The 27,704-nt window shown below is 52.5% G+C and overlaps 1 protein-coding gene across 1 annotated transcript; it reads right to left on the minus strand.

The window, feature by feature from the left end:
• CLSTN3 (calsyntenin 3) lies at window positions 1–26,925 on the minus strand. Its single transcript, XM_032348905.1, has 18 exons — window positions 26,546–26,925; window positions 24,021–24,143; window positions 23,396–23,591; window positions 21,550–21,758; window positions 21,125–21,274; window positions 20,710–20,895; window positions 19,999–20,280; window positions 19,081–19,193; window positions 16,390–16,552; window positions 15,727–15,783; window positions 14,875–15,032; window positions 14,589–14,737; window positions 9,664–9,890; window positions 9,192–9,362; window positions 8,221–8,366; window positions 7,852–7,987; window positions 1,205–1,407; window positions 1–978 (listed from the first exon to the last, which is right to left on the minus strand). Exons 1-18 carry the CDS (start codon window positions 26,607–26,609, stop codon window positions 838–840), a joined length of 2,874 nt encoding a protein of 957 aa, XP_032204796.1. The 5' UTR covers window positions 26,610–26,925; the 3' UTR covers window positions 1–837.
• Between the last annotated feature and the right edge of the window lie 779 nt (window positions 26,926–27,704).

The following is a 27,704-nucleotide window of genomic DNA, read 5'->3' on the forward strand; positions in this document are numbered from 1 at the left end:
CACAGGATGAGGCAGGAGGCAGCTCAAAGGGCTTTTTCTGGTTGTTTTATTTGAAAACCCTAGGGTGTATCCCCTCCCTCACCACACCCATCTCCCTACCCCCACCCCAGGACATGACGATGCCACGCACACACACACAAGGCTGTGAGCTGCACACGGAACACAGGGGCTGCGCTCACAGCAACATGAAAAAATATACATTATATATAATACCTGGGCCCCCCCACCACTCTCCCTCCGCCATCCCCACAACCTGGCCATGGCCGGGTCGCACAGGAAGGGGCAGGGGCTGTAGGACCTCAGGCAAGGGGAAGAGAGGCAAGAGGACAGAGAAGGAAGGAGAGTGGGCGAGATGAAGAAGCAGGGGTCCCCAGAGTGACGTGGAAAGACAGAGAGGGGAGGGAACAGAAGAGAAGCCATAAAGGCCCAGCTGAGGGAGCCCCAGGGGAGGAAGGCCTCCATGGACAGGAGAGTAGGGAAGGGTTCCCTTCGATCCCACCCCTGGCTGCTAATGACATCCCCAGCCTCCCATACAGAGCAGGGTTGGTAGGGGAGAGACAGAGACCTGGGCAAGCTAGGGCGTCGCTGTCTTGGGGGCAGAGAAGGCAGCCAGAGTCTTCCGGGGAACAGGAGCCCAGAGGTACAGGAGGGAGGTGGGCTGGGGGCACAAGGGGAGGCAGATCCCAGCGGGGCCACTGGGATTTGGGGATTAAAGGACGACTCATTCTGAAAAGCTCTCTCCCTCTTGGTCTCTTCTCTCAGAATGTCCTTGTTTCTTTTCTGGGGGTGTCTCCGTCTCACCGGGGCAGAATTCTCTGTTCGGGGAGGGGTGCAGCCTTAGTAGCGGTGTGGAGGGGTCTCAATGATGCGTCTCTCATTGCTGCTGGGGGAGTCCGCCGCCTCTGAGTCACTGCTGTCCTCGTCCTCCTGCTGGCCACCGGCAGCCCCCGCCACACAGGCCTGCCGATTCTGGTAGGACTGGACAAGGTGGGAGCAGAGAGCACGGAGCTCAGGGGTCTGCACATAGCCCAGAGCCTCTCCTGCAAGAATCGCACTCCCTCGGGCCCTCTACCCCACCCCCTCTACACCTTCCTCCTTCTCATCCAGGGCAGCTCAGCCTGGAGCTTTCTGCCCAGGGCCTGGCCATGCAGATGCTCCAGCCACATCCTGACTGTGGACTTGCCCACTTCCCAGTGCCACTCACCTCCATGGGGTTCACAATAATGGTGAGCGCTGAGTCATCCCAGAAGAGGTCAGGGTCCTTGGGGTCGCTGGAGACCTCTGGAGGCCCGCCCGCCCCGGAGACACGGCGGTGGAGGGAGTGGATGCGCACGAGGCCCAAGACGACCATGAGCACCAGGAAGCCCACACACACCACGATGATGAGAGTTGCCGCGCTAGGGACCACTGCAGGGAAAGCATGCGGTGAGGGCACAGTCCGGGCACACCGCAGGGACTTGGTGCAGCAGGGAGTGGGCGATGGTGGGGGGGGGGGCACCCGGGGGAAGAGGGAGTCCTAGAGTAAGAGAAGACAGGAAACCTGATGGCCCAGAAGGTGGGAATCCCCTGTGCAAGCTGGAGGAGAAATAGAGCCCTACTGACAAGAGCAGGAGATAGGGAGGAGAGGGGGTCAAAGAGCTGCTGGGGCCAGAGGGACAGAGACAGAGGGAGGGAGGTGTCCAAAGCAGGACACAGGCCAAGGGAGGAGAGCTGCCGGCCCAATGCTCTCGTGAGCAGCCCTATTCTCAGCAGACAGAGGGCAGGGATTGGAGCCTACCCAGGTCATTCTGCCTGAGCCTTCCCCAGGGGCCACTCAGACACTCAGCTTAGAGAAGAGGTACCTGGTGCCCAGTGGGGGAAGGAGAGAGGCAGCCACACATGCCCAGTGGTGCAAGAGGAGAGAAAGTCCTCCTGCATCATAAGAGGAGAAGCAGCACCCCAGGCTGAGGGACAGGTCCCAGGGGCAAAGAGCAGCCCCTTCACTTACCCACCTGGACTGAGCTCACTCCTGCTCTGTGACACCTCTCTTCTTCCTGTGGGCTGAGGGCTTCTGGGCATCTGGGGCTCCTGCTCTTCCCAAATTTCCCCCTGAGGGATACCCACCTCCCCCTGGGCCCTGTCGCGCCTCTGGCCAGGCAGCCTCCCTTTGACGCCTAGGCTCAGGGGAGCACGAACCCTGAAGGGCAGTGAGATGGGGACAGGCGCGTGCACCCGCACGCGGACCTTAGAGCTGATGGCGGCAAAGCAGATGTGGAGGCACAAGCACGCACCCAGGAAGAGCGCATGGGCACACAGCTGGACCAGAGCCGCCACACCCCGCACCTGAGCCAGGACTCTGCCGGCCCACACCCCCGTGCGCACCAGCCACCTGGCAGCCTGCGCGCACAGTGGGAGCAAAGGGATGCATCTGAGGGTCTCCAGCAGGACAGAGCAAAGCCATAGGTGCAGCGCCACCGAGCCCCCCACCAGCCGGGCAATCCAGGCCACCCCCTGAAGGCAGGTGTAAACAGTACAGACACGGGCTGTGAGCGCTACAGAGCTAGCAGCCGAGAGCACGGCCCTGACCCCTTCCCGCACACACACGAGCAGCACCCGGAGCGGCAGGACGAGGCCCGGCAGGAGAGCCCACAGCCCCTCAGTCAGCCTGTGAAGGTGGCGAGCCCCCACACGTGTCCCCAGGCGAAGGGCCCGCATGGGCTGCTGAGTCACTGCACCCCACATGGCGCACACCCCCTGCTCACCGTCCGTGTGCCCAGAAGCCCAGCCCACCGCAGAGGGCTCCGTGAGGCCCAGAATCTGGACGGTCCCGTGGCTACGGGATGATTACATGTAAGCGTCCCATACACACACGCAGCCAGCAGATAGATCTCCCGGTCCCAAATTTACCCACAGCCTTTAAGACTCACATGTTGAGAGACAAAGCAGAACGCAAAGCACAGGGTAGAGGAGCCGCGCACACCGGCTGTTGCAAAACCCCTCCTTCCCAGCCACCAGCACTTGCGGACTGCCACGAGCTCCAGGGCCAGCCAGGAGTGTGGAGAATGTCCTGCCTGGGCAGGCACACCAGCCTCACACCTCCGGGAGGCCACCCTGATGGCCCTCTGCCAAGCTGGTCCCCATTCTGACCCGACCCATAATTCACTTGGGGCCACTTGCCAATGAGAGCTGATCCTGCTAAACAGGGCAGGCAGGCTCCCTGGGTACTGGCTGTAGGGCAGAGATGGCCAGCTCAGCGTTTCTCTACTGCCTAGGGATGGGGTAAGAGGGAAGAAGTGGACAGGGGTGCTTTTTCTGGCCATCTGCAGGAAACGGGAGACTTGGGAGGCCAGGTCTCCACATCAATGGGCAAGATCCAGGAGCAGTAATCCTGCCAAGAGATGGCCCCTGTGGCTAAGCCCAGGCTCCAGAAGGAGCAGAGAATGCTCCGCCAACTCAGAGAGAAGGCCATCGCAGGCAAAGTTGCTCTAGGCGCCCAAGATGACAAGCCAAAGTTTCTGGTTTGTGCCTTAATCAAATGCATTTGTTCTTCTGAGCCCAAAGCCTGGTGAAGAAAACACAAGCTGATTGCCAGGAATAAGAAATTGCCCCGTGAAAGACAAAATGCAGACCCTGTGTCTGCGGGCAAACAAGTAGAGCTAATTAATTTTAAATGAGCCTGGAAGCCAGCGAGATGGCAGGATTTTTAAATTAGCGACAGACAAAAATCAAGAGTTTATAAAAAGTGCAATCAACCTTCCTTGCTGCCTTAGATCCAAGCAGTTAATTCTGGCCTTGAATGACCCACACAGCCAGCAGGAAGAGCTATTTTATCAAACAGCCCTTGCGAAATTTCTGGTTTCAGTTGGTTGTTAGGACACTGTTGAAAGCCCTGTCCACAGCCCCGCTTGGTGCCCTCTTTCTGATGATCCTTGGTAGAAACTTCTCTCTGCTCTCAGTCCCAGAACTTCCCTTGAGATACTGGTCAGCTTATATCATATGACTTTTATAACTGCTCGGGCTTCCTTTTGCTTAAGCTCAGAGACCAAATCCTGGCCCACTCTAGCAACCACATACATCTCAGGGTATGTATTTTGTGAATGGACTGCACTCCCCCCGGCACCTTATTCTTCTTTCAGAACTGTCCTTAGTTCACTCCCTAGTTCATTTTGTATGCTTCCCTTATTTCCTTCTTTTTTTTTTTTTTTTTTTTAATGTAGGCCCCATGTCCAGCGTGGAGCCCGATGTGGGGTTTGAACTCACAACCCTGAGATCAAGACCTGAACTGAGATCAAGAGTCGGACACTTAACTGACTGAGCCACCCAAGTGTCCCTACACTTACCCTACTTCGTTGCATGTCTTCCTGCAAAGCTTCAGATACTTGTAGGAAACAAAGCAGGGAAACAGTTCCCAAACTTGCTGCACATTGGAATCACCTGGGGATTTTTAAAACCCACTGATGCCTCGCTCCCACCTCCATTCTGATTTAACTAGTATGGGGCGTAAAGTAACCTAGGCACCAAGCACTTTTACAGCTTCCCAGCCGATCTGATGTGTATCAAAATCCGGGAAAAATAGATAAATATTGTCTTCATCATCTGGCCTCACCCTTCGGAGACAACCTTATTCTCCCTAACCATGAACACCCCAAGCCTGCTGCCTGCCCCCAGTTCTCAAATTCTCATTCTCTCTCCTGCCCAGCCAAAATCCCTTCTACCCTTCAGGGTCCAAACTTAAACTCTACCTACCCCCCAAAACCTTCCCAGACTGGCCCAATTCACGCCGATTTTAGGAGCTTCAGAGAAATGAACCCCCATGCCACTGGAAGGCACTACTATGTCTCCTTTGGTTTCTCCCTGGCTAGTGCAACTGGAAATGGCAAAGCCATGACTCCGTAACCCCACACTTGCAGCTGGAAGGGTTCAGGGACAGTCAGGAGGTGAGGGGAAGGAACACCGTGAAGAGTCAGAGAAGGTGTATGGAACGGGTACACTCAGATGTCTGTCACCAATGCTTTAGGTGAGCTATGAACTGGGCATCCTACTCAGGCCAAAATAAGGGGAAAAGCAAAAGCAAGCTGCCTCTCTCAATTGAAATCTCAGAAGGAAGTGTGGTTGGCCTAGACATCGGCTCCGAAGAGCGGAGAGGGAAGCTGGTTTTCACTCACACCCTGGAGCACCCCCAGGCAGCTTCAGGGGATGAGGGGTGAGAAACACGGCCTGCCAGGCCAGCCAGTGTGGGGCAGCTGGTCGCTCAGGGCACAAAGTTCTGCGGTGGTTACGAAAGGATTCCCTCCTCGCAGAAAACGAGGATTGAGAATCTCAGCCAGTCAGCAGCCATGCCAGTCCTTATCTACTCTGAGCCTAAACTGAGTAGCAGGACCCAACCCAGACGAGGCTGAGTGGGAAAATTCCCAAGGAAAAGAACTGGAGAAAGAGCTAGGGGATCATAATGGGGGAGAGGGGTGGAGAAGCTGGCCCCAAGGGTCTTTTTAACCAAAATGGGTTTAGCTTGCTCACAGGTCTCTAAAGATTGTGTGAAGTTTCTAGGAACCTTTGCAACTTGGTCATGCATCAAGCTTCCTCTTCAACCCTGTTTCCCTTCTCCCTCCACCCCTACCTCCGATTGTTTTGCTATAGTGAGTAAGAACACTTAGAGAGGCCCCTGCAGTTGTTTTCAGAAAGAGAAAGGAAGAAGGGAGCCAGTCCCAGGGAAAGAAAACACAAGAGACTCTAGTGGTGGCCATCACTTAAGGGAGAAACAAGACAGAATCCCTGGGGGTACAAGGGAGTTAGTCTCAGTCAAAAAAAGCCCTTGGAGCTCCTCCAAATTAGATTAAACTATAAAGTAATGAGAAAAGAAGGGAAGAAGGGAAGGAAGGAAGGAAGGAAGGAAGGAAGGAAGGAAGGAAAAAAGGAGGAAGGAGGGAAGGGAAGGAAAGGGAAAAGTAAGGAGAAGAGAAGAGAAAAAAAAGAAAAGGAAAAAGCAAGAAAGCATCAAACATAACCGGAAAAAATATGGAAGTCAATGGTTGCTACCCAGGCTCAGGATTCCTCCTGCCTGGATCTGAATCCTGGCTCTTACCACTCTCTAGTTGTGTGATCTTGGATAAAGTGCTTAACCTCTCTGGGCTTCCATTCCATTGCCTTTTTATTATTATTATTATTATTATTTATTTATTTGATAGAGAAGAAGATCACAAGCAGAAAGACAAGCAGAGAAAGAGAGGGAAGCAGGCTCCCTGCTGCGCAGAGAGCCAGATGCAGGGCTTGATCCCAGGACCCAGAGATCATGACCTGAGCCAAAAGCAGAGGCTTAACCCATTGAGCCATCCAGGTGCCCCTCCCTTGCCTTTTTTAAAGCGGATATCTCTAGTACTTATTTCATTTGTTGTTTGTGAGGACTAAAGTTAATGTGTGTAAAAGTCCATGATCATGGCACCTAGTACACATCAATGTGTTCACTATTCTTACTAAATGTATTGCTATGAGCTCTGTAACTTTCAAAGTCATGTTTGGTGGTCATGGACTTCTTCCAAGGAAATATTTTCAGAATTCCTTAGGGAATTGCCTTCAGAGTCCATGATACACCTTTTGACTTTCTTCAGAAGTGACAAATCTGGGCCCTCTGAGAGTAGGTTTTATGCTTAAAAACTTCAAATGACATCCAGAGCAACTCTGACAAAAGTGTCTGATGAAACTGGGTAAAACGGAAATGGGTCAAAAGCAAAGTGTATCTAAGAAGAAATAAAAATAAATGCAGCGGCACCTGGGTGGCTCAGTAGGTTAAGCCACTGCCTTCGGCTCAGGTCATGATCTCAGGGTCCTGGGATCGAGCCCCACATTGGGCTCTCTGCTCAGTGGGGAGCCTGCTTCCTCCTCTCTCTCCATCTACCTCTCTGCCTACTTGTGATCTCTCTCTCTGTGTCAAATAAATAAATAAAATCTTTAAAAAATAAATAAATAAAATAAATGCATCACATAAATTGGCTTTGAAAACAATTCTAATAGGGATTCCAAAAACATTTTCAACATCATCAGAATCATTTTGCAGCTTTTAATAATGTGGAAGAAAATCATTTTATATTAGGTGTAGGTACCAGGTTATAAAATAGTTGGATCTCACCTTTGTAAAAAGAAAAAAAAAATAGGCAGGGAAAAAAACTGGAACATTAATAATGAATTCTTCTCTGCAATGGAATTATGGCTGATTTTTCATCTTTATCCTTGTAGTTTCCAGTTTGTCTACAATTAAGCAACTCTTAAATTGGTAATTAAACTTTGCCTCACTGGTAAAGGATGACAGCCAGGAAACAAGATTGTTTGGAAGGGCAGCTGTCCATATAGATTTAGTGCTTTGCTGAGCCGCACACTTTGGTTTAGAAAGACTCATGACTTTCCAGATAGCACATAATAATACATGTAATAGCACCAACCTTCTCCTTGAGGATAAAAACTGTATCCAGCATATAATTCTTTTATGTTCCTAATAGCACTTTAAGACCATGCTAGTACACAGTAGGTGCTTCATAAATACTTGATAGCTTCACTACAGAAGGTCCCTAGGTGCAAGGCTACTTTGACATTGCTGGGGGGAGGCAGCAGGAACAACAAAGGCACCTAAACCGCACACCGACTTTATGGTTCTGGGCATGAGAGGACCCCCCTCCGAACCCTGCCATGAATAACGCAGGCTCATTGTCTCCCTGGTGGAAAGATAGCTGACCACGGAGTGGTCAGTAAAGTCAGGCAGCACAGGGAACAGAACCGTAGCTCCGCTAGCTTCCTCCCCTCCCAGTGGTGGAGAAGATGCCTGAGCCCAGTCCATTCCCCACCACCACCCCACCCTGCCTGGCCAGGCTCGGGCTTACATACTGGAGTTTCGATGGGAGCTGGCCAAGCTATGTCCGGCCATCTCAGGGGGAGGCTGGTGACCACGGTGCAGGAACTGCTGGGAGCTGAGCATGTGGCTGGGGTGTGCCACTCGGTTCATGCTGTGCAGGACGTTGACCTGGGGAGGGAGAGCTCAGTGGGCACCGGCTTCTCTGCTCGCCCCACTCCACTTTCTGGATCCCATTGCTAAGCCTTCCCCACAACATCTCCTTCTCCGCCACTGTCGGGGGGCTTCTTCATGCTTCGAGGCCCACTCCCATCCCACCGCCTCTGGGCCTCAGTCCACGACACCCAGGCTCCTCCTCGACAGCAGAGCAGGGAGCTGCGGAGGGAAGGAGACTCTCTCAATACCTCCACGATGAATTCGTTGCTGGAGTAACGACCGTTCATTTCTGAGCAAGACAGCCGGAATTTCCTGGAGTAGAGGGCAGCTCCGTGTCTTAGCCGGTAATGAGCCTGCCTCAGGATCTCTTCGTACACTGTGATGCTCTCCACCCCTGCGGAAGGAGGAAGCAGCTCAGGGCAGGACCCACTCCCTCAGACCAGCTGACAGCACACACAGCCACAGCATGGGTCCATCCTAGCTCCTCCGCAAGGGTATGACTTGAGTTCTCCCAAGAGATGTCCCGCTCTGTCCCCACCCCCGCTCTGCCTGACTAGGATAGAGTGACTGGGGTCCATTTCCTGCCCTGTTCTTCTCCAAAAGCTCTGAGGCTTCTGGGTAGGGCAGAAAAGACGGCAATAAGGACTCCCTGCAAGACAGAGGGAAGAGGCAAGCAGGAGGGAAACAGAGAGAGTAGAAAATACAGAAGTCCTCAGCAAGGCTCTGGAAGGGGATGGAAATGGGAGGGAACCAGTTATGACCATCTTCTCCCATCCTCCCTTAGGGGGAGTCCTGCAGAGAGGAACAGGCTTCCTTTCGAAGCTACCAAGTCATTGCTACTACTCACGAAGATGTGAGCACATGAGTTAAAGCTCTGGTGTGCACAAGAGATCAGAGAGGTGGAAGGCATAAAAAAGGTAGCTAGGACTGAACAGCTGAAGGATCGGAAGCTCATCAGGGAAGACTGAGCCACAGGAGAGGGAAACCAGGAAAAGAGGGGATCCAAGGTGTGGAGCAGGGAAAGAGAATCACGTGGGAGCCCAAACCCCAGCATACCAGTACCTCCAGGGGCAGTCTGGAAGCCAGAGGAGCTTCCAAGCTGGAAAGGTGCAAGATAGCACTTGGCCATGTCCCTAGGCCTGGAAGAAGGACCCTCTGGACTTGATCATGGGGAAAGGCACCCACAGACAAAGAAGACCAGCTCTCAGTCCCCACTGACCAGCAATGGTGAGGTAGGCGGACGTGTTGGTGAGCTCCAGCCCTCGCTGCTGCAAGGATGCCATGTCCAGGAGCAGGCTTTCCCGCTCAGGGTCTAGGTCATCCCCCACCAGGGAAATCTCACAGCCATCCAGGTTGTGCACGATCTCATCTGACATGCGTGTGTCTGTCACTGGATGGGAGAGAGTCAGCATATAAGTCACAGCCAAAAGGCCCACCTCGTGGCCATTATTCCTCCCCTTCCGGGCTCAGCCCCCGAGAGCAGTCAGCGTCATGTTCAAAAATGCCATTACCCCCTCTTCCTCACACCCACAGGTCTCTTCCTGGCTCCCTGTCCTCGAGTAAATGGTTCTCGGCAAGCAAAATGCAGGATGAAGTCATTCACATTTTCTAGCCCCAGATTTTTTCCCTCCCTCTGGTTCCAGACATGGGCTACTTCTCGGGATGACATCATTCCCTGGAGTCATCCTTACCTGTGCCCTGCCAACTCTCATCCTTTTTGGCCTCCACCTGGTGAGAAATGGAGCAAGTGATTTGAAGATCGGGGAACAGAGGGATCCCCTCAGGTCCCTCAAAGTCCACAGCCGGGCGGGCAAAATGAGCAGTGCCACTGAGCAAGATCTGGGGGGCGTCAGGCTGAAGAACCACCACATAGCCCTCCACTTCGGGGATGGAGACACAGGATTCCTCACTGAAGCACCTGTATGACAAGAGGGGAGAGAGGCAGCTTGTGACCCCAACACCTCATCCCCTGTGATCCATATTCTGTTTCAATCCTTCTGGGCCTCCATCTCTACAACAGAGTCCCCCATGTCAGGGAGAGTGAGGGAAGAGAGAGAGACAGTGTCTATGCAACAGCATCACTAGCCCTCCATAGCAGAGCGGGAGGGAGGATAGCCTTCCTGGGAGGATGCCACTGTGGGGAAGGGTCAGGGACAGATCCGGCAACCCCGACCTGCAGGGAAGAGCCCATCATCAATGCCCTCACCCAAGATTACGGAACATCTACCAAACTTCATTCTACAAGCTGAACCTACAAAAATGTTTACACATACACAGTGCTTTACTCAGGAGATTTAAATTAAAACCTGTGTTCAGTAAAATATGTGGCAGATACATGTCCAGAAATATTCAACAGGGGCACCTGGGTGGCTCAGTAGTTTACGCATCTGCCTTCAGCTCAAGTCATGGTCCCAGAGTCCTGGGATCGAGCCCCACGCTGGGCTCCTTGCTTGGCGGGGAGTCTGCTTCTCCCTCTGCCCCTCACCCCACTCGTGATCGTGCGTGCTCTCGCTCTCTCTCTCAAATAAAATAAATAAAATTTTTTAAAGAAATACTCAGTAACAAAAGTGGAGGGGGGGGATATGGTGAGGGAGCATCTCCAAGGACGTCCTCCGCCCTTGGTGCGCCTTCCATCCATTCCCTTCAATATCAGAGAAACCTACTCTGGTAGGTGAGCTAATGTGACAATCTTAGACCAGCATCCATGGCCCCATGAAGAAGCCTCACTGACCTCGGTGCCAGGAGAGACTTCCTAAAGTACTCGGCCAGGCCAACCAACCCACAGGACAGCTCCTCGGGAAGGTGTTCCCAGGGTCACCTCTAGCCCCATGCTTTGCCAATCAGTAAGAATAACACCACACATTCTCATCACACTCACTGGTTTCTGAAGCATTTCTACACATTATTTCATTCACCTTATTACAACACAGTGGACTCAGGGTAAGAAACCAGAGAAGATCGAACATCTTGGCCACACGAGAAATACGTGTCAGAGCCAAGGCTTAAACCTACTCTTCTTATTCCAAGGTCACACTCCTTTCACTGAACCACAGCCCACTATTTGGGGTCTGGGTTTTCACCAAATTTGTTTATAAAGAAGCACCCCTTGAACAAGCAGCCTTCACAAGGGAGCTGGTAACTCGAAGTAGGACCAATGGTCCATATGCTTATGCGAAGTGAGGGAGCGCTACTGAGTGTGCCTGGCTCGACAGCGGGAGCCAACAGGGGAAGGGAAAAGGGCAACCCCAGCAGACAGATGAACTCAGAGCCCATGATGTCACCAGTGTCCACAGCCTGCTGAATTCCTGCGCCACAAGGAGTGGGGCCTAAGAATCTGCATGGTCATTCCAAGGGGCCCAGATCAGAGCCTCTTGGAAAACATCAGCTGACCCTGAAAGCTCGGACTCCAACAGACATGCCCACCTCGTAGTGAGCAATCCAAAGGAGACCCAAAGGGCAACAGGGGGCCGGCCCTGACCTGAAGGCACTAAAGATCTGGTCAAGAGCTCAGCCATGGCACACAACCTCAAAGCAATGGCAAACGTCGTCACCATCATGGAAGTGGAACAAACAAAAACCCCTGAGTTTAGAGAAGCAGACGAGATTTCTGGCTAGGACGGCACTGGGGCATTTGGCAAGGGAACGGAGGAAGAGTCAAAAGAAGTAGCAGCTGAGCTGCCTTGGAGGGAGGGTAGGACTTCACCAGGAAGAGGGTAGACCCTCGAGTGGATGGTGAGGAGTGTACCAAGGGGAATAGAGGAACATGTGGCAGGAAAGCTGGGGTCAGATGGTTGAGGGCTTTGAGTGTAGTTTCTGAGCACTGGCTGACAGGAGGCCGTAGATATCTTCTATATCAGGGAAATAGGAGGATGAAAATTCTCATGTGTGACCACTACTAACCCAGCCTCCAGGGGAGGGTGACCTGAAGTTAGAATACTAGCTAGAGATGGGTCAACTCTTGAGGAGATTATGGCAATAGGGCAGGTGAGAGACAATCAGAGCCGGGGCTGGGGTCTTAACAGCAGGAATGGGAAAAAAGGAGAAAGATTCCCCAACACCCAGCACAGGCAGCATCAGGGTGACCTGGCCAGCTGATGGGGCGTGGAGGACAGACAGGGAGAAGTCCGAGATGACTCAGAGGTCTGCAGCCTGAGTGATTGCAAAGGCGGAGACACCATCACAGAAATAGAGAATTCAGGGAGAGGGCCTAGTTTGGGTATCAGAGGTCATTATTCCACCTTCAAGCTCATCTGCTGGAGGGGCTGGCAGAACTTGTAGATAGAGGTTATAGCATGATATAGGCAGAGAGTCAAGGGCTAAGGGAAAAGGACAAAGTTAGACGAAAAGATGTGGTAGCCATTTATTCAGGGGTTAATGTCTCAAACTAGATGGGTTTTCCAAGAAAGAGAGGAGAAAAAACCTTAGGGAAAATCTGCATTGAACAAACAGTTGCAAATATCCAGCTCTAAATGGACAGAGATCTAAGAACTGAACTCTAGAACCCAGGGAAGCCACACGGACTAGGGGGAGGCTATGTATCAGAGAAAGGGAGGTAGTGTTAGGCCCCTGCCTCTCCCTCTTTCACAGGAGCACGAACACACACACACAGACACATAGACACACACACACACACACATCCCTCTATTTTCTCCAATGACCTCAAAGAAGTATTAGGCTAGCACTAACCCCATGGTAGCCTCATAAATGCAAAAATGTGAACTCTCTTTCTCGACCTCCTACAGAAAACAAGGCCCCTTCCCTCTACTAAAAGACCAAAGTCAGGTTCCCAGCCCTTGGATAAGCCTCTCCCCGAGTACGGCACACACAAAAGAGGTAGGAGGAATTCAGATGAGTCCACAAACACAAGAGGATGTCAACCCCTCCCACTACAGGACCCTCCCCTTGCAGAGCCCCACCCTGAGCCAAACGACAGTGCCCTGCCTTCCAACAGGGCTCCTGAGTCTAGCAAAGAGCATGAGCCAAATGCTTGATCTCGGGTGAGTTAAACCTTATATAAGCACAGGACTGCCCTTGAACAACTAGAGTTCCAGCTGGAGCATGGAGGGGTGGGGGGCGGTGGGGAGAGAACACTCAGCTCTGGTCTATGCCCTCGTGACTCCACCTACCTGCTGCCTTCAGCTTCACACTGTGACCACACCACAGGCCTGCAGCACAATTCCCAAAAGCTGCTGCCCCCTGCCTTCCAAGAGCTCTAATTGTGAGACTTGATAAGCATGCCCAGTCACTCTGCAGGGCTCGGAGCTCTCTCCTCTCTCCTCTCTTCAACCGACCCTTCCCAGCACAGGGACAAGCCAGAGTGTTTATCTTCATATCGCTTATGGAGAAACTGAGGCAGAGCCGGGGGGGGGGGGGGGGGGGGTGGACTGCTTGTTCAGGAATCCTGACTCCTGCACTGTGTAATCCACCTACTAGATGGCAGTATGTCCTAAAAACTGCCCCAGAGGGGCGTGTGGGTGGCTCAGTGGGTTAAAGTCTCTGCCTTGGGCTCAGCTCATGATCCCAGGCTCCTGGGATCAGGCCCACCATCAGGACTCTCTGCTCAGCGGGGAGCCTGCTTCCCCCCGCCCCCCCGCCCCGCCTGCCTCTTTGCCTACTTGTGATCTCTGTCGAATAAATAAATAATATCTTTTTTTTAAAAAAACTGCCCCACAAACATTCAGGGTTGTGGGGGGATGAAAATGCTTGCATATAATCACCCCCATTGGTGGAATAGGCACTCTGCCAGGTGTTTGATCTGGATTGTATCGTTTAGCTCTGGTAACAATTCTGTGACTTAGATTCTATTGCCATCCCTGCTTTACAGCATTTGCTCAATGTGAATAGACTATGTCCATAACTATTATGCCTTCATTATCTCTCAATCTGTATTTTAAACACCTACTATACTTAAACTGGAAATAATGTACAATTTTTATTTTAAAGAATTAAAATTATTTACTTAGATTTCAAAGGTCGGCAGGGCCAGGCAGTAAATATTTTTTGGCATTTTGGGCTGTACGGACTTTGTCCCAATTACTCAGCTCTGCCAAGTTAGTGTGAAATAATATGCAAATGAATGAGGATGGCTGTATTCTAATAAAACTTTATTTACAAAATCAGGCCGTAGGCCAGATTTGGCCCCAGGGCCATAGGTTGCCAACAACCAGATTTAGATCATCTTATTTGACCTTGCAAGAACTTGATGAATCAAGACTAAAATAGGTGAAACAGCCCTACCTATTTGCTCAAGGTTCATCCAGGCGATTAGTATTGAGTCAGAATTAATGTCAGATCTCCCAGCTCCCAATCCAGAACCCTGTCTGTCCCACTTTATATATCAGCACAGAGGCATAGGGAAAATTAAAACCCCAAAGTCCTGGAAGGGTGGTTGGCGGAAGGAGTAATGAATCCGTTGTTTAACTCTGAGTGTAGTCCAGGCTCTTCCACAAATATTGCTATGTCAACTGAGCAGGTAGGTACGTTGAACCTGGGGGCCCCATTCTCCCCATCCATACAGTGAGGGAGGGGTGTCTAGCCCTGGGGGACCCCGAAGGCCAAGGAGTTCGGACACTGTCTGACTCTGCTCTGAGATTTGCCCTCCCCACCCAACACTCACTTGACAGCAGTGGTGAGGCGCAGGGGCCTGACGCCGGGCGTGGCAAAGCGCAGAGTGTTCATGTAAGCCACGTGCTGCAGGGCATGGTTGAAGGTCTCCACATCATCCCCCTCCAGGGTGAGCAGGGACTGCGAGGGGTTCACGTGGACCTGGGCCCCAGACACAGACAGCTGAGATCAGGATCGGGCGGGCCGTGGGAGAGTAAGGGCACAGAGGAGTAGAGGTGGGCAGGGCTCGGGGGCTGGGGGCAAGCCTGGAAGGGCAGGGCTAGAGGAAGGGGCTATACCTTCATGCCTTTGCCCAGGCTCTCGAAATCCCTATAGTCCAGCCCCTCCCGGCATGCATAGAGGCACTCGATGACCTCGCGGCTCTCCAGGCGGCCTGAGCGCACGCTGAAACCAGCCAGGTAGCCGTGGAAGTAGTGGTGGATCGGCAAGGGGTCTCCTAGGGCAGGAACACAGGGGCGGATGGGAGGTGAGAGTGGGTGAGGGGAGAGGTGGCTGGAGCAGGAAAGGGGGCAGAGAGGAAGGGCAGAAGGCTGGAGGAAGAGCATGAGAAGAAGAAATATGGAAATGAAAATTAGAGACCAGGAAGTGAGGCTGGGAAACCAGAGAAAGGAAGACCGAGAGGAGAGGAGAAGGTGAAGGGTGAAAAACAGAAGCCACAGACATGAGAAAAGCTCCCAGGAGAGGCAGAAAGGGAAGGACAGGAGTGGAGCCAAAAGGAGGAAAGAGGAGCCAGTGGAGGAAAAGGCAGAGAAGGTGAGAGAGTATGGTCATAGAGCATGCAAGAGGACCCCGGGGGACGTGTGGAGCTTCACAGTTGCCCAGATCTCCCTGCCTGGGACCTCCTCCTGCCTCCCACAGTCTGATACACTATGTGGAAAGCCAGCAAGAGAACTCCTCCACTTCCTTCTGTGGGCAGGAAGGGACACCCAGGATGCCACCAAGCTCCATCTGGCCTTACCTCACCAAGGGAGCCCTGCCTTGCAGTAGTTGGTGCAGGCCCTGCCCCCTGGAGGCCTGGGCAGTAGTAACTATGAGGCTGACTGGGATTTAGGGTTGGGATGGAATTAGAAGCACAGCACAGAAAGTTAAAGTGAGAACTCTCTGGTCTCCAGTTCTTAATCACAGAGTACCTTGTGTGGTGTCTGTACTGTTGTCTCCTCCCTTTTCCTTCTCTTTGTTCTTTTCCTCTGGAGGAAAAACAAAGTGGCAATGAGTTTAGGGTTGTGGAGACAGATTGGCAGTGAGGAAGAAGAGGTCTTCCCTGCTCTGTCCCCGTCTGCATAGGACTGGCAACCTGTCCACCGATGTTACATCTAATCTCTCCCGCCTCCACTAGAGACCAATCCCCAAGTATGTTGCTGAGAAAACACGAGGTCTCTGGTAAGACACACACACACACACACACACACACACACACACACACACATGCTCCTATAAGGAAAAAAAAAATGAATGAAAGAAATATTTTCAGGAAAACTCGTGACTCTCTTAATTATTACTGACCTCCAGCAAGGGAATGTACCGCAGAAGTCATCCCTTTGATGAAACAACATGGGCACTGCCCAAAGTTACACAAACAGAGATTCCAGTGCTGCCTGAGGTGATGACTAGTTGAATAGGTTACAGATTGGGGAGAGGGGATTCAGGGGGTTCGTGGCCTCCTCCCCTGGAGATCTCTCTGAATCATCCTGCCCAACTGCAAGTCAAGCTGCCCTTGCTCCTTCACCAATAATTCTAAGCCATTAGAGGCTCCAAACGTCAGTGTCTTCACTGAGAAGGTCGAGGGGACTTACCAGTCCAGCAGGCCCCAATCATGAGAGCGGGTTCTCTTCGGGGTGGGTGGATGAGACCATTGTCATGGATGAGGGCAGGGTCAAATGAGATGCCATCGGCATAAAGTGTGACTGTGGGGAACTCCAGATTCAAAGCATAGTGGTGCCACTCATCATCACAGACCTAGGGGGAAGGCAGCATAAGGGCAAGAACCCTCAGTTACTTTATCTTCAGGGAACCAATACAAGGTACTGCCCCTTCTCCTGGGAGACAGGGTAGAGTCCCTCACATTCCCCGCTCTATCAGCAAGGCTTACTAGTGAATTGCTGCCTAGCCAGTTCCAGAAATAACATCCCTACCCAAAATCTATCAGCACCAACCAAGTAAGTATCTAAAATTCCATTCTTCAGGCAAATCTCTAACGTTATAAACATTCCTAAGAGGAGGACCACACTATTTTGTGAATAAATTTTTCCCCAAAAATGTATGTATGTATGCATGCATGCACTGGAAGGTCTAGGGAAGCTTGTAACCCAACAGTAAAACAAAGAGGCTCCCCTTGGAAGTTTCTCCTAAGGTCAGTCAAGATGAAGGAATCAGGGGTAGAGAGTTCTCTGCCTTATCAGCCTCTAAGTGCTGGAATGTCTTAAGATTCAACCTTAGACTCTTCTCCCTTTTCTTTCTACATGCTCTTCCTAGGAGTTACTAGGAAGTAACTGTTTCCCATGGGCTCAGATACCATAGTTATACCGATCACTCCAGAATCTACATCTCCAGCCCAGAGCTCTCCTGTGAATGCCGGGCTTTCCACTTGATGTCTCACAGGTCTCTCAGATTTAACACGTGCAAGATGGAAGTCCACACCCTTCCCCAGTCCCCTCACTCCTCCCTGAGACAGCATAAACACTCCACAGTCCATCTAGTTTCTCAAATGGATGACCTGCAGGATAGCTTTGGTCCTTCTCTTTCCCTTGCTTCCACACCCAATCCATCAGCGGCGCTGTTGATCCTAGGTCCAAACAGAGCTAAAAGCTCTAAATTTCTGTGCAGTTCTCTACACTGCCACACATCAGTCAAGTCCTCAACCTTTACTGTGGCCACAGCCTTATCTGGATCCTTCCACTTTTATGCGTCTTCAATACATTCCTCCCATAGTTGCCAAGGGTACCATCTTAAAACGTAAATCTGATCAGATCACCTCCCTGCTTCAGACCCTTCAAAAGGCTTCCTGCCTCTCATAGGACAATATCTAAACAAACCCCAGCTGTCAAAGTCCACTGTACAATCTGATCACTGCTCATCTCTCCAACCTCATGTCCAGTCTTTCCCCCTTGTTCACTGTATTCTAACCCCAGTGGCCTTCTTGCCATGCGCGGAACATGCTGAGTGCTTTCCTGCCTCAGGGCCTTTGCATCAGTTCTTCTGCCTGCCTAAAGCACTTTCTTCTCACCCATTTCTCATCCTTTAGAGCAAAACTTAAATTTCACCTCAATCAGGTCTTCCCTGAACATCTGATCTAAAGTAAATTCCCCTCTCTTTGCCTTTCCCCCATTCTCTACTTCAGTCCCCTGCTTTCAGAAAGTCCCTTTCTTTCAGAAAGTGTATTACAATTTACCATTTGTATATGACTTCTTACTTTTCAAAAATCTACCTCTCCAACTAAAATGTAAGCTCAAAGAAGGCAAAGATTTTGTTCTATCTCATACTCCATTGTATCCCCAGAACGAAGCAGAATGATAGAGCCTTAATCGATATTTAACAAATATTTGTTGAATAAATAAGGAAAGAGAAAAGAGAAGCAGAGTCATGGTACTAGTATTAGCAACAAGGGGGAAAGATCAAGGAGCAGCAAATGGCGGACTGTCTCTTTCAAAGAGTGCCACAGAAAGCGAAAGCCTTTGTAGACAGCCCTCAATTATCCAATTTGTGGATTTTCTAGACCCTTCCTTTCCTCTTCTCTTTCTCCCACTTCCTGCCTTCTTTCAGCTATTTGCTTACTCGGTGCTCCACTGGGGCTTACAAGAAAAAAAGGAGATGGGAACTCAAATTAGTTCCACTGTTTCTCATGGTCAGCCTAGAGAATGAATAAAGTACAGATGGCAACTGTCAGCTGAAGAGAGGATTTTACACATTTTTTTGCCTGTTTTTATTTATCCTTCATAATCGCAGAGAATAGTAATGAAGATTAACATTCCTTCTGACTTATAAAGTCTATCACATCTTTAATCCTGCAACAACAATTCCTATTATTCCCATTTCATAGGCCAAGAAACTGAGATGTAGACATACCAAGGAAGATTTCATGGCTAGTGAGCTGCCCTGGCCAGACTCAAACCCAATCTGCATACCCCAGAATTACTTACTTTCTGGCTTACAACATGCTAACTGCTTGAGAGTCAGGGATATGTATTGTGAAGGTTCTAGGTAAGAAAAGGATGAAATAAAACAAGGGAGAAAAGATGTTTGGTTGGGTATGATGTTAGTAGTAATGTGTTCCCAATTTCCTTTTAATCCCGAGTGCTTTCTGCAGGAGACAAGCCTTGGAAAAAGAGAACAAGAGAACCTGGGGGTAGAATGGTCAGGAACTGAAAATGCAGCATGAAGAGAGCACAGGGCAACCCAGAAAATGCCAACCCCTGCCCCAGGACCCTCCTTCCCTGGAAGTAAGATACACCCACCCAACTCTCCCAGGAACCTGGCACTGGCCTCACCTGCTCCAGCTTCCAGAGGAACTTGACTGGGCGGGCACTCTCAAGCAGAGGCCAATAGAGGAAGGCAATTCTACAGCCATGGACGGTCAGTGAGTAGTGAGAGAAGCCATCCTCTGAGGGGAGAGGATGGAGACAGGGTCAAACACAGGGCCTGAGGCAAGAACAGTTTCAAAGCCCCAGAGGGAGAGGACACAGGATTCTCATCACTCTCTCAGGCGCTCTCCCTCCTGTATTCCCTGAAGTCTTCTCTCTTTCTCCCCCTCTGACACACACACACAGAGTCCAATCCAATGGATCACTAAGGCTTCTCAAGCATTCTGACTGGCCAAGGTGGAACACTGGCCAGCCTGCTCCCACCCAGATTTCTATAGGTCCTTTGGTTGATGCAAACTCCGTGTGTGACAACCCTTTTCAGGTCAAGAGAAGTGAGCTTAGAGAAGTAGCAGAAATAAAAGGTCAGGACAAGATGGAGCCGAGAGGGACTGACTGTGCCACTGCAGCTGAGGGAAGAGGGAAACGTGGAGATGGAGCCAGCTAGCCCTTCTAAGAGGAGGACAGGATGGTGGTGGGAGCAAAAGAATGGGGTACACCACTATCCAAGCTTTTCCATTGCAGTGGACAGGCTCAATGGGAGTAGACTAGGGGACAGCCTACCACATGGTGGGATGCAGGGAGACTCAGTGATTGCAGGTGAGAAGGGCAGCGAGTAGTTCTAGGGTACTTGGAGAGCAGTAGGGTCTCAACTAGTTACGCTGGCAGTAAGCCACCCAATATCAGGGATCGTCAAACCTAGCACTGCCAAGTTGCAGAGGAAGAGAGAGGAAGTGACCTGTCCACAGCCACAAACTGGGCAGTGACAGAGGCAGGATAAGAAGCCAGTTTCCTCACTCTCAGACCAGTGCCCTGGGGAAGGCTCACCATTCTGGACAGTGTTACACACGATGGTTTCCTCTTCCTTCTTGCCCTTATTGGGAGTGACACCATGTTTCATCCAAAAGGACAGAGTAAAATGGTCACTGAGGCTGTCCTGGGGTCCAGAGCCTAGCCCAGCCGTGCCACCCAGGGGCACCTGCACAGCTTGGGTGCCATTGAACCAGTAGATAAGACTGCTGTCCTGGCTGTAGTGTACCGAGAGTCCCGCCGTCCAGTTCGCATTGGGGCCAGGCATGGGCAGCAGATCTACCTCCCCAGGGGCAGCACCTGCAGAAGCCCCAGAAGGCACAAGTGTCAGAGCTGAAAGGCAGCAAATGGGGAGACAGAAAGCAGCCAGGGCAACAGGGACAGAAGGAGAGAGAGAGCTCCCAGCAAGTTCCATGGCCTCTTCTGGCCTTTCAAAGACCCCAGAGGGTGGACCCCTCTTCTAGGAATGGCTCTCCAATTCATTCTGCACCTCTTCCTCTCTCCCTCCCATTGCTCCACAAGGGACCTGGTCATGGCCTTGTGCTAGAATCACACGTCTTTGCAAACGACATATTGGTTTGCTTTGGAGGCCACAGAGTTAACCATATGCTATAACCTCTGCCGATAGCTACCCCTGCGGGTGGGCAAGGGAAGGAGTAAGGCAAGAGTCTTAGGAAGGAGGCAGAGGAGGGTCGGGGAGAGGTCTTGAAAGGGGGAGGGCACACCCACCACAGAGTTTCCGCAGGGCCCGCTCTGAGTAGTTGTCTCGGTCACAGCCCTTGGCCACGTGGCTGGTCTGTAGCTCTATGGTCGCCTGAATATTCCAGAGAGGTTCATCACAGGTCTCCAGGCGGATGCCAGGGAACAAAGCCAAGCTCCCTGCCCCTGGTGCATATTCAATCCTTTTGTTCCAGCCTGCATAGGGGAAAGGGAGAGGGAAGTGGAGAGAGAGGCGAGGAAGGCAGCCCCTCTTATCCATTCTGCCCTTGTCGTGTCCCCTGACGCTCTTGGATAGACAGCTGCAAGCCTGCCCTAAATATCTCTCCCCTGGCTCCTAAGCTAGCCCTCTGACTGTCGAAAGGACAAGAAGGGAGACCGAGGGGAAGAGGATTCACAAGGAGAGCCACAGAGCGGAGCTCCTCACCTTGCCAGCTTGGTTTACAGGTAGGCTTCACCTGAATCTCCACCTCGGCATCATCTGCTGCCCGCTTCTTCCCACAGTCATAAGCCGTCACCGTGAACTTGTAGAGCCTCTCGCCACTGTACTGCAGCTTCTCCGTGTTCTCAATGTTTCCTGGGATGGGTGTGAGGGGAAGACAAAGAGGGTAAGGAACCCTAGAGGAAAGCCTAGGGAGGCAAGGTGAGGGTTCACGAGTCAACTGGGCAGCGGGTGAATTAGGCAGCAGGAAGCTGGGAAGGGGGTGTCTGGGGGGAAAAGGACTCTACACTGGGAAAGAGGTTCTGGAATGAGGATCTGAGGGGCACAAGTGGAGAGCTCAGTGCCAGGGCGTGCTGATGGATGTGGGGTGTACCGGGCAGGGCAGCTGGGGCGGCAGGGGATGGACTCACCATCATTGTCGATGAGGAAGGGGGTGTTGGGGGTGAGGATCTCATAGTAGCAGATCTGGCTGTACTGAGGGGAGCAGTCACCATCGATGGCTTCCACCCTCAGGATGCGGTCATAAAGCTTCCCCTCGGTTACGGCAGCCCGGTACAGCCGCTCCACAAACACGGGGGCAAACTCATTGACGTCGTTGACCCGCACATGCACCGTCGCCCTGCGGGTACCAGAGCAGGCGGAGGGACAGGGAAGAGTCAGCCAGCCTCGAAATGCGAAGAGAGGCACAAGTAGGAATGCAGACTGGAGTCAGAGCTGGCAGGAACCAGTGTGCCCTGAGCCTAGGGCCACGGGCATGCCCATCCCACCCCCCAGGACTACAGGCCCCATGAGGGAAGGGGTGATTGATGTAAGGGGTAAGGAAGGGGACACCAGGGAACACCAGCAGCTGACTTGGAGGACTCCTGTACAGAATGCCATAGGTTGGATGCCAAGACACAGGGTAAAACAGAATTTTATATCCAGTTGGTTTTTCCTCCACATAATCAAATCCAATGGGATGATCAAGGAAGACACAGAATAAAAGCCAAGTTAAGACCAACCAGGGTATGGGGTGCCTGGCTGGCTCAGTCAGGGGAGTACCCACTCTTGGCCTCAGGGTTGTGAGTTCAAGCCCCCATTGGGAGTAGAAATTCCTTAAAAATAAAAATCCTTATGCGGCACCTAGATGGCGCCATCAATTGAGTGGCTGACTCTTGGTTTTGGCTCAGGTCCTGATCTCAGGGTCCTGAGATCGAGCCCCACACTGGGTGTCCCACTCAGCATGGAGTCTGCCTGAGTTTCTCTCTCCCTCTCCCTCTGTCCCTCCCAGCCGCCTGCTGTGTGCGCCCATGCTCTCTCTCTCTCTCTAAATAAATAAATAAATAAATCCTTAAAAATAGTAATTAATTAAAATAAAATAAAATCTTTAAGACCAACCAGGAAAAGGGAAGTGGTATTTACATAAAAACCATACATCATCTGATATGAGCGCAAGAGGAATGCTGCCTTCTGTGTCTCCGCATGCAATGTGCATGTCCAGTGTGCCTCCCCGCAACCTGGGCCCTATGGGGCGAGCAGCCCTCTGCCTTTCATGCTGAGCCCTGCCCCTTGCCGAGATCTAGGTGCCCAGGTCTCAGAGGCAGGGTCCTTATCTCCAAATGGGAAACTGAATGCCAAGAAGCCCTTTATCACCAATGCCTCTTAGCGGCCCAGGAACCCTGACTACTGATCTTTTCCCCATTCTCAGACGAGAAGTTAGCCGGGCACAGTCATAGGATTCTCAGGCCCCAGCTTCATTCATGCCGGAGCCCTCTCCTGCCCACCCTCGCCTAGCACTATGCATGAGTTTCCCATGTGTGTGAGTATATGGTGGGGCAGGTGGAAGGAATCAGGATGTGGGCCGAGGTGCTTATGGTCCTTCTCCTTACCCTCCTCATCATCATACTTCCCATGTGCTGAGCCTTTCTCATGTATCAGCGCTGTTACATGCTTTTTACATAAACCATCTCCTTTACCCTTCACAGCAACTAGGGAAATAGGAATCATCATGTTCCCCATTTTACAGAGAAGTAAAAGCAGATCCAGAAGAGCTAAGTAAGTCGCCCAAGGTCTTAAGAGGCAGAAGCAGAATTAGATCCCATGAGTCTACTACATGTTTCTGTCACCTTGAGTGAGGGCTCCTGGAGGACATGGCCCCTGTCCCCGGCCCGATGAACAGACAGGGGTATCAATGCGAGCATGGGCAGAGGACAGTGAGGGGCTTGGGAGAAGAGAGGGGGGCCCAGCAGCAGGGAGCAGGAGACAGGGCTTCCTCACTTGTGGGACTTCTTGGTGTTGGCCCCGTCTGGGCCCTCGCCGCAGTCATAGGCCTGGATGGTGAAGGTGTGCTCCTTCTGGGCCTCACAGTCCACTGGCTCCTTGGCCCGGATCAGCCCTTCTCCAGTTGCTTTGTCCAGAATCACGGCCTCAAAGGGCACCCCGGACCCATGGAGCCGGAAGCCACAGATCTCACCTGGCCCAGGGTAGGGAGGGAAGATGAGGCTCTTTCTCCTTCGCCACTTCCAGAATCTTCTTCCCAGCCTCAACCTCCCTGCACTGGGTTTGGCTTCACCTCTCCCTCCAAACCCCAGCCCTTCTCTTGTACATGTGAAAGTGTTAATCATCAGACATACAGCTCCAACACCAGCTTCCCCTGAGCTGCAACCTCTCAGAGCTACTGGGTCTGATATCTGACAAAATCTTAGTGTGCTTAACCCCTGCCTTCCCACCTCCTTCTCTCTGGCTCCCTTTACTCAGCCACCTGCTACCACTTTGCCAAGGCCTCTTCCCCGCTTCCACTGCTCTCCCTCCAGGGACTTCCTTCCCTCTCCTACCTTGCCCTCTGCCTTCCCAACCATTTTTCTCTGCCCTACCCGCCTTGCCATCCCCCAACCCCAATCACCTGCATAGCGCAAGGGGGCATCCTTGTCCAAGGCAAAGAGTGGTGGGTTCAGCAGGACCGTGTTGTCATTCTCCATGACGATGCCTTGGTATTCTGCCTCGATCCATGGCTTGTGCTTGTTGGCTGACTCCCACCCAGGATGAGGACAGAAAGCACCTGTGAGCTGACCCTCCACTCCCACGCAAGCCAGACACACTTACACCTGTGAGCTGAGCCCTCCACCCCCACGCAACTCAGACACACTCCAGCATTATCACCCTTTCCACCCGCTGCAGAAGCACCTGCAGAAGGAAGGGCTGAGGACAAGAAATCAGCATTAAAGGAGTCAGAGTGTCTGTGAGAGACAGGTATGTGTCTGTTGCAGGATAGGTAGTTTCCGTGGCAACGGCCTGCCCTGGGGGAGGTGGGGGACCACTATCTCCCCTGGGAAACGTGGTCAGAGGGTGGAAATTTTTCTTTAGGGATTTCAAGTGCTACAGAGTGGAGACTGGAGATTCAGGGAGAGGTGGTGAGCCATCAGAATGCCCCAGGAACAGGAAGGCAGAGATTAAGGGCAGAGTTGTGATTAGAAAAAGATCTAGATGTTTCCTGAGATCGTGAGTGTTTACGCTCTCCGTGGCCTCCATCATCCCATTTCAGTCCTGATTCCTCCACTCTGCACTTCTCCCAGCCCAGCCCCAACCTAAGTCCATTCAACCTAAGAGAAGGGAAAATATAGGACAGAAGGAGGGGGACAGAGAGGGGCAGGGATGGAGCAGGGGAATCGATGCCAAATGACTGGACCCAGCACAGCCGACATCCTAAGGGATTATTGAGCTGGCCTAGAAACAGGACAGATCCCCTCCCCGCTTTTCATCCCTACACACAAGGGAGCACACTCATAGCCAGCACAACTCTGTGTCCCCCCCCAACCCCACACTCCCTGAACCCCACTTCCTATACAGACTCATGGCTTCATTTTACTTCTTGCCTACCCCACCCCTGTTCCCTTCAACCACCAGCCAACCAGGAGGGATGTGGGACCCACTCAGCCTCTAGATTTCCCCATCTTCTGCCACTCTCAACTTGCTCAATCGTGTCTCCTCCTCCCCAGGACCCAATTCCCACTAGCCTGGTGAGGGGCTACGGGGAAGGCACAGTGTGTTCCCTTCCCCTCTAACCCCCGCCAACCCCACTGCCACTGCTTGCTCTATCTAATCCCACCATGCCAACCACCAGGCTCCCAAAGCACATTCATGACGGTCTATCCGTGGAACATGGGTGGAGGAAGACATATCATCAGAGGGAAACTGAGTCACGAAAAGGAAAGGTGCCCAGTATGTGGCGGTGAATAAAAAAGGTTGATTTCCACTCTTTCCTCCAACCACACCACAGAAAAGCCTTCTGGTACCGGAATGCCTGCCCCTTTCTTACAGATGACCACCAAAACCCCCTTGTCTAATGGCAGAGGAGAAAGCCACAAGATGGTGCTCAGAAAGCAAGCACAGGAAGTGGCAGGAGGCTAAGAAGCTAGGCTGAGGTCAGAGACTGAGGCGAGGAACCTCAAGATGAAAGGCCTGCAGAGCAGCAAGGCCCGTGCTGGGCACCCTTCCCCAGGTCTCGCCCCCAGGTCTCCCTGCTCCTCTTGTCTGGGCCACAGACTCTCCGGTGTTCATTTCCTTCGCTCACTCCTGGCTCCCTGCCCTTCGTTCTTTGGCTTTCCCCTCCCCCTCTCCTCACCTGTTCTTCTTGCCTCCCCTTTCAGTCTTCTCTTTTTTGCCTCCACCTTTACTCCCTTTACCCTTCGTCTCACCGCCTCCCACGCCCCATCTCCCTCTTCCTTCTCAGCTTTCCCTCTCACCACTCATTAAGCGCCCCCCCACACACCCACTTCTGCCCTTACCTGCCTTTCTCCACCTACCTGAGCCCTCTTCTCCCAACCCCTCTCTCCCTGCCCTCCTCCGCCTTCGTCCCTCTGATGGCCTCACCCAGCTGAATTTCTCTGCTGTCTGCCAGAGAGGGCAGCTCTGGTAACCCTCAGCCCAGCTGTATGCAGGGTACGGATCCGGAGCAACACGCCAAAACATACATGCTCCAAATCGCTGAGCTGCAAGGAACTGTTTCTCCCCAGGATGGGATGAAGATGAACCAGATGGCTCTGTCACACACCCTGAGTGCGGGCACACCCCAGTGAACACGGAGAACCATCCAGAGATGAGTCTCACCCTTCGGGGCAAGTCCTTCTGACCTGAGATATCTCCCACAGGCAGAAATTGGAGGATGGGGAGACAGAGACCCCAGGATGGAAATGACCAAATGGGAGCCAGAGAAGCACATGGGGAGAAACAGCCCAGAGAGGAGGATGTGGAGAAGCGGATGTGAGGGAGAGAAGGGGCAGCTCTCAGAAAACGGATGGGAAGGGGAATGTTCCGAAGAACCCACACCTGTCATTTGCCAGAGAGCTCTACAGCCCCTGCTCACCCCTACCCCCACATGGCTCTGCCGGATAACCCTCTTTCAGTGCCCCCTTCCCCCACCTCACTCACCTTTGTTACAGGAGCTGGAGGGGAGCAGGGAGGCCAGCAAGAGGGGCAACAGCAAGAGGGTCATGGTGTGGTGTGGGCAGGGCAGGGCAGGGCCAGGCGATCGCTCGCCCCCAGGAGCCTGCAGCCGGCTGATTCCACCTTGGGGGAGGGATGCAGAGGCTCTCCAAGGAGGGGAGGGAAGACAGCGGGCCGCAAGGCAGGGACAGAAAAGAGCCTGCCGCCCACACTAGTCCATAGAGCAGACCTAGACAGACCCCAACCTGTGTGGCTGAGATGGGGGACTTGCAGAGGCTTCCCGTTCGCTCTCGAGCCGGGCGTCCTCACTCTCTCCCTCATTCCCACCCCATCCCCGCTACTGCAGGATGACGTCAGCACGGCCAGGCGAGGACTGATGGGGCCGCTGGCCAATCGGGTGGCTGGGGGGGGCCAGGTGCTGCAGGGGGGGAGGCAACCAATGGGACTGGGGAGCAGGGGCGGGAGACTGTGGTAGGGCTTTTTCCCTAGACTGCAGTTTGGGGGAGCAAGGAAACTGCGGGGGCAGGGGCGGAAGCTGGAAAACCGTAGAGGGGGTGGGAAATAAAGGGGGCATCAGGAAAATAGAGAAGCTCTATAAGCCCCGGGGGTGGGAAATGGAGACGTCAACGGAGACCTGACGGAGGCGAGGAGGGGCAGTATCACGTCACCTCCCCACCACCACCACTACCACCACCACAACCAACTCTGCGTTAACCTCTTTTCACAGCTCAGCCCATCAGCAGGTCCCTGCTGCGTGCCTCCTGGGAGCCTAGAAGCAACACCCACAGCCTGAACCCAAGAGATCCTAGCATTTCCGTTCCCAGCCCCAGAAAGCCATGGGATGGTCAACAGGGAGGTGGAAAGTGTTCTGGGACTGGAGGAAGAGTGAGAGATTTGTGTGTGTACACACACACACACACACACACACACACACCTGTCCAGACGATTCACTCCTAGATGGGATTTTTTCCACTGCCTAGGCTCCCTGCCTCCCTCTCCTGGAATTTCCCATCTTATACTATGATGAACCAACCCAGCTGATTCTGAAGCCAGGGAAGTTGGTATGTTTGAGAGAGAGAGAGAGAGAGAGAGAAGGGGCTTGGGGTGGGGGATGAAGGGAAGGTACACAAGAATTTAGGCAGCC

This window comes from Mustela erminea, chromosome 6, assembly GCF_009829155.1.
Source record: "Mustela erminea isolate mMusErm1 chromosome 6, mMusErm1.Pri, whole genome shotgun sequence".
Lineage (NCBI taxonomy): Eukaryota > Metazoa > Chordata > Mammalia > Carnivora > Mustelidae > Mustela > Mustela erminea.

Excerpts from the sequence above, each read along its gene's own strand:
- CLSTN3 (XM_032348905.1), bottom strand. The coding sequence starts at position 26,609 with ATGACCCTCTTGCTGTTGCCCCTCTTGCTGGCCTCCCTGCTCCCCTCC. Across the intron at positions 16,553-19,080 it reads TCCTCTGGAAGCTGGAGCAG|GTCTGTGATGATGAGTGGCA; the intron begins GTGAGGCCAGTG and ends CCTTCCCCCTAG. Across the intron at positions 1,408-7,851 it reads CAGCTCCCATCGAAACTCCA|TGGTCCCTAGCGCGGCAACT; the intron begins GTATGTAAGCCC and ends CTTTCCCTGCAG.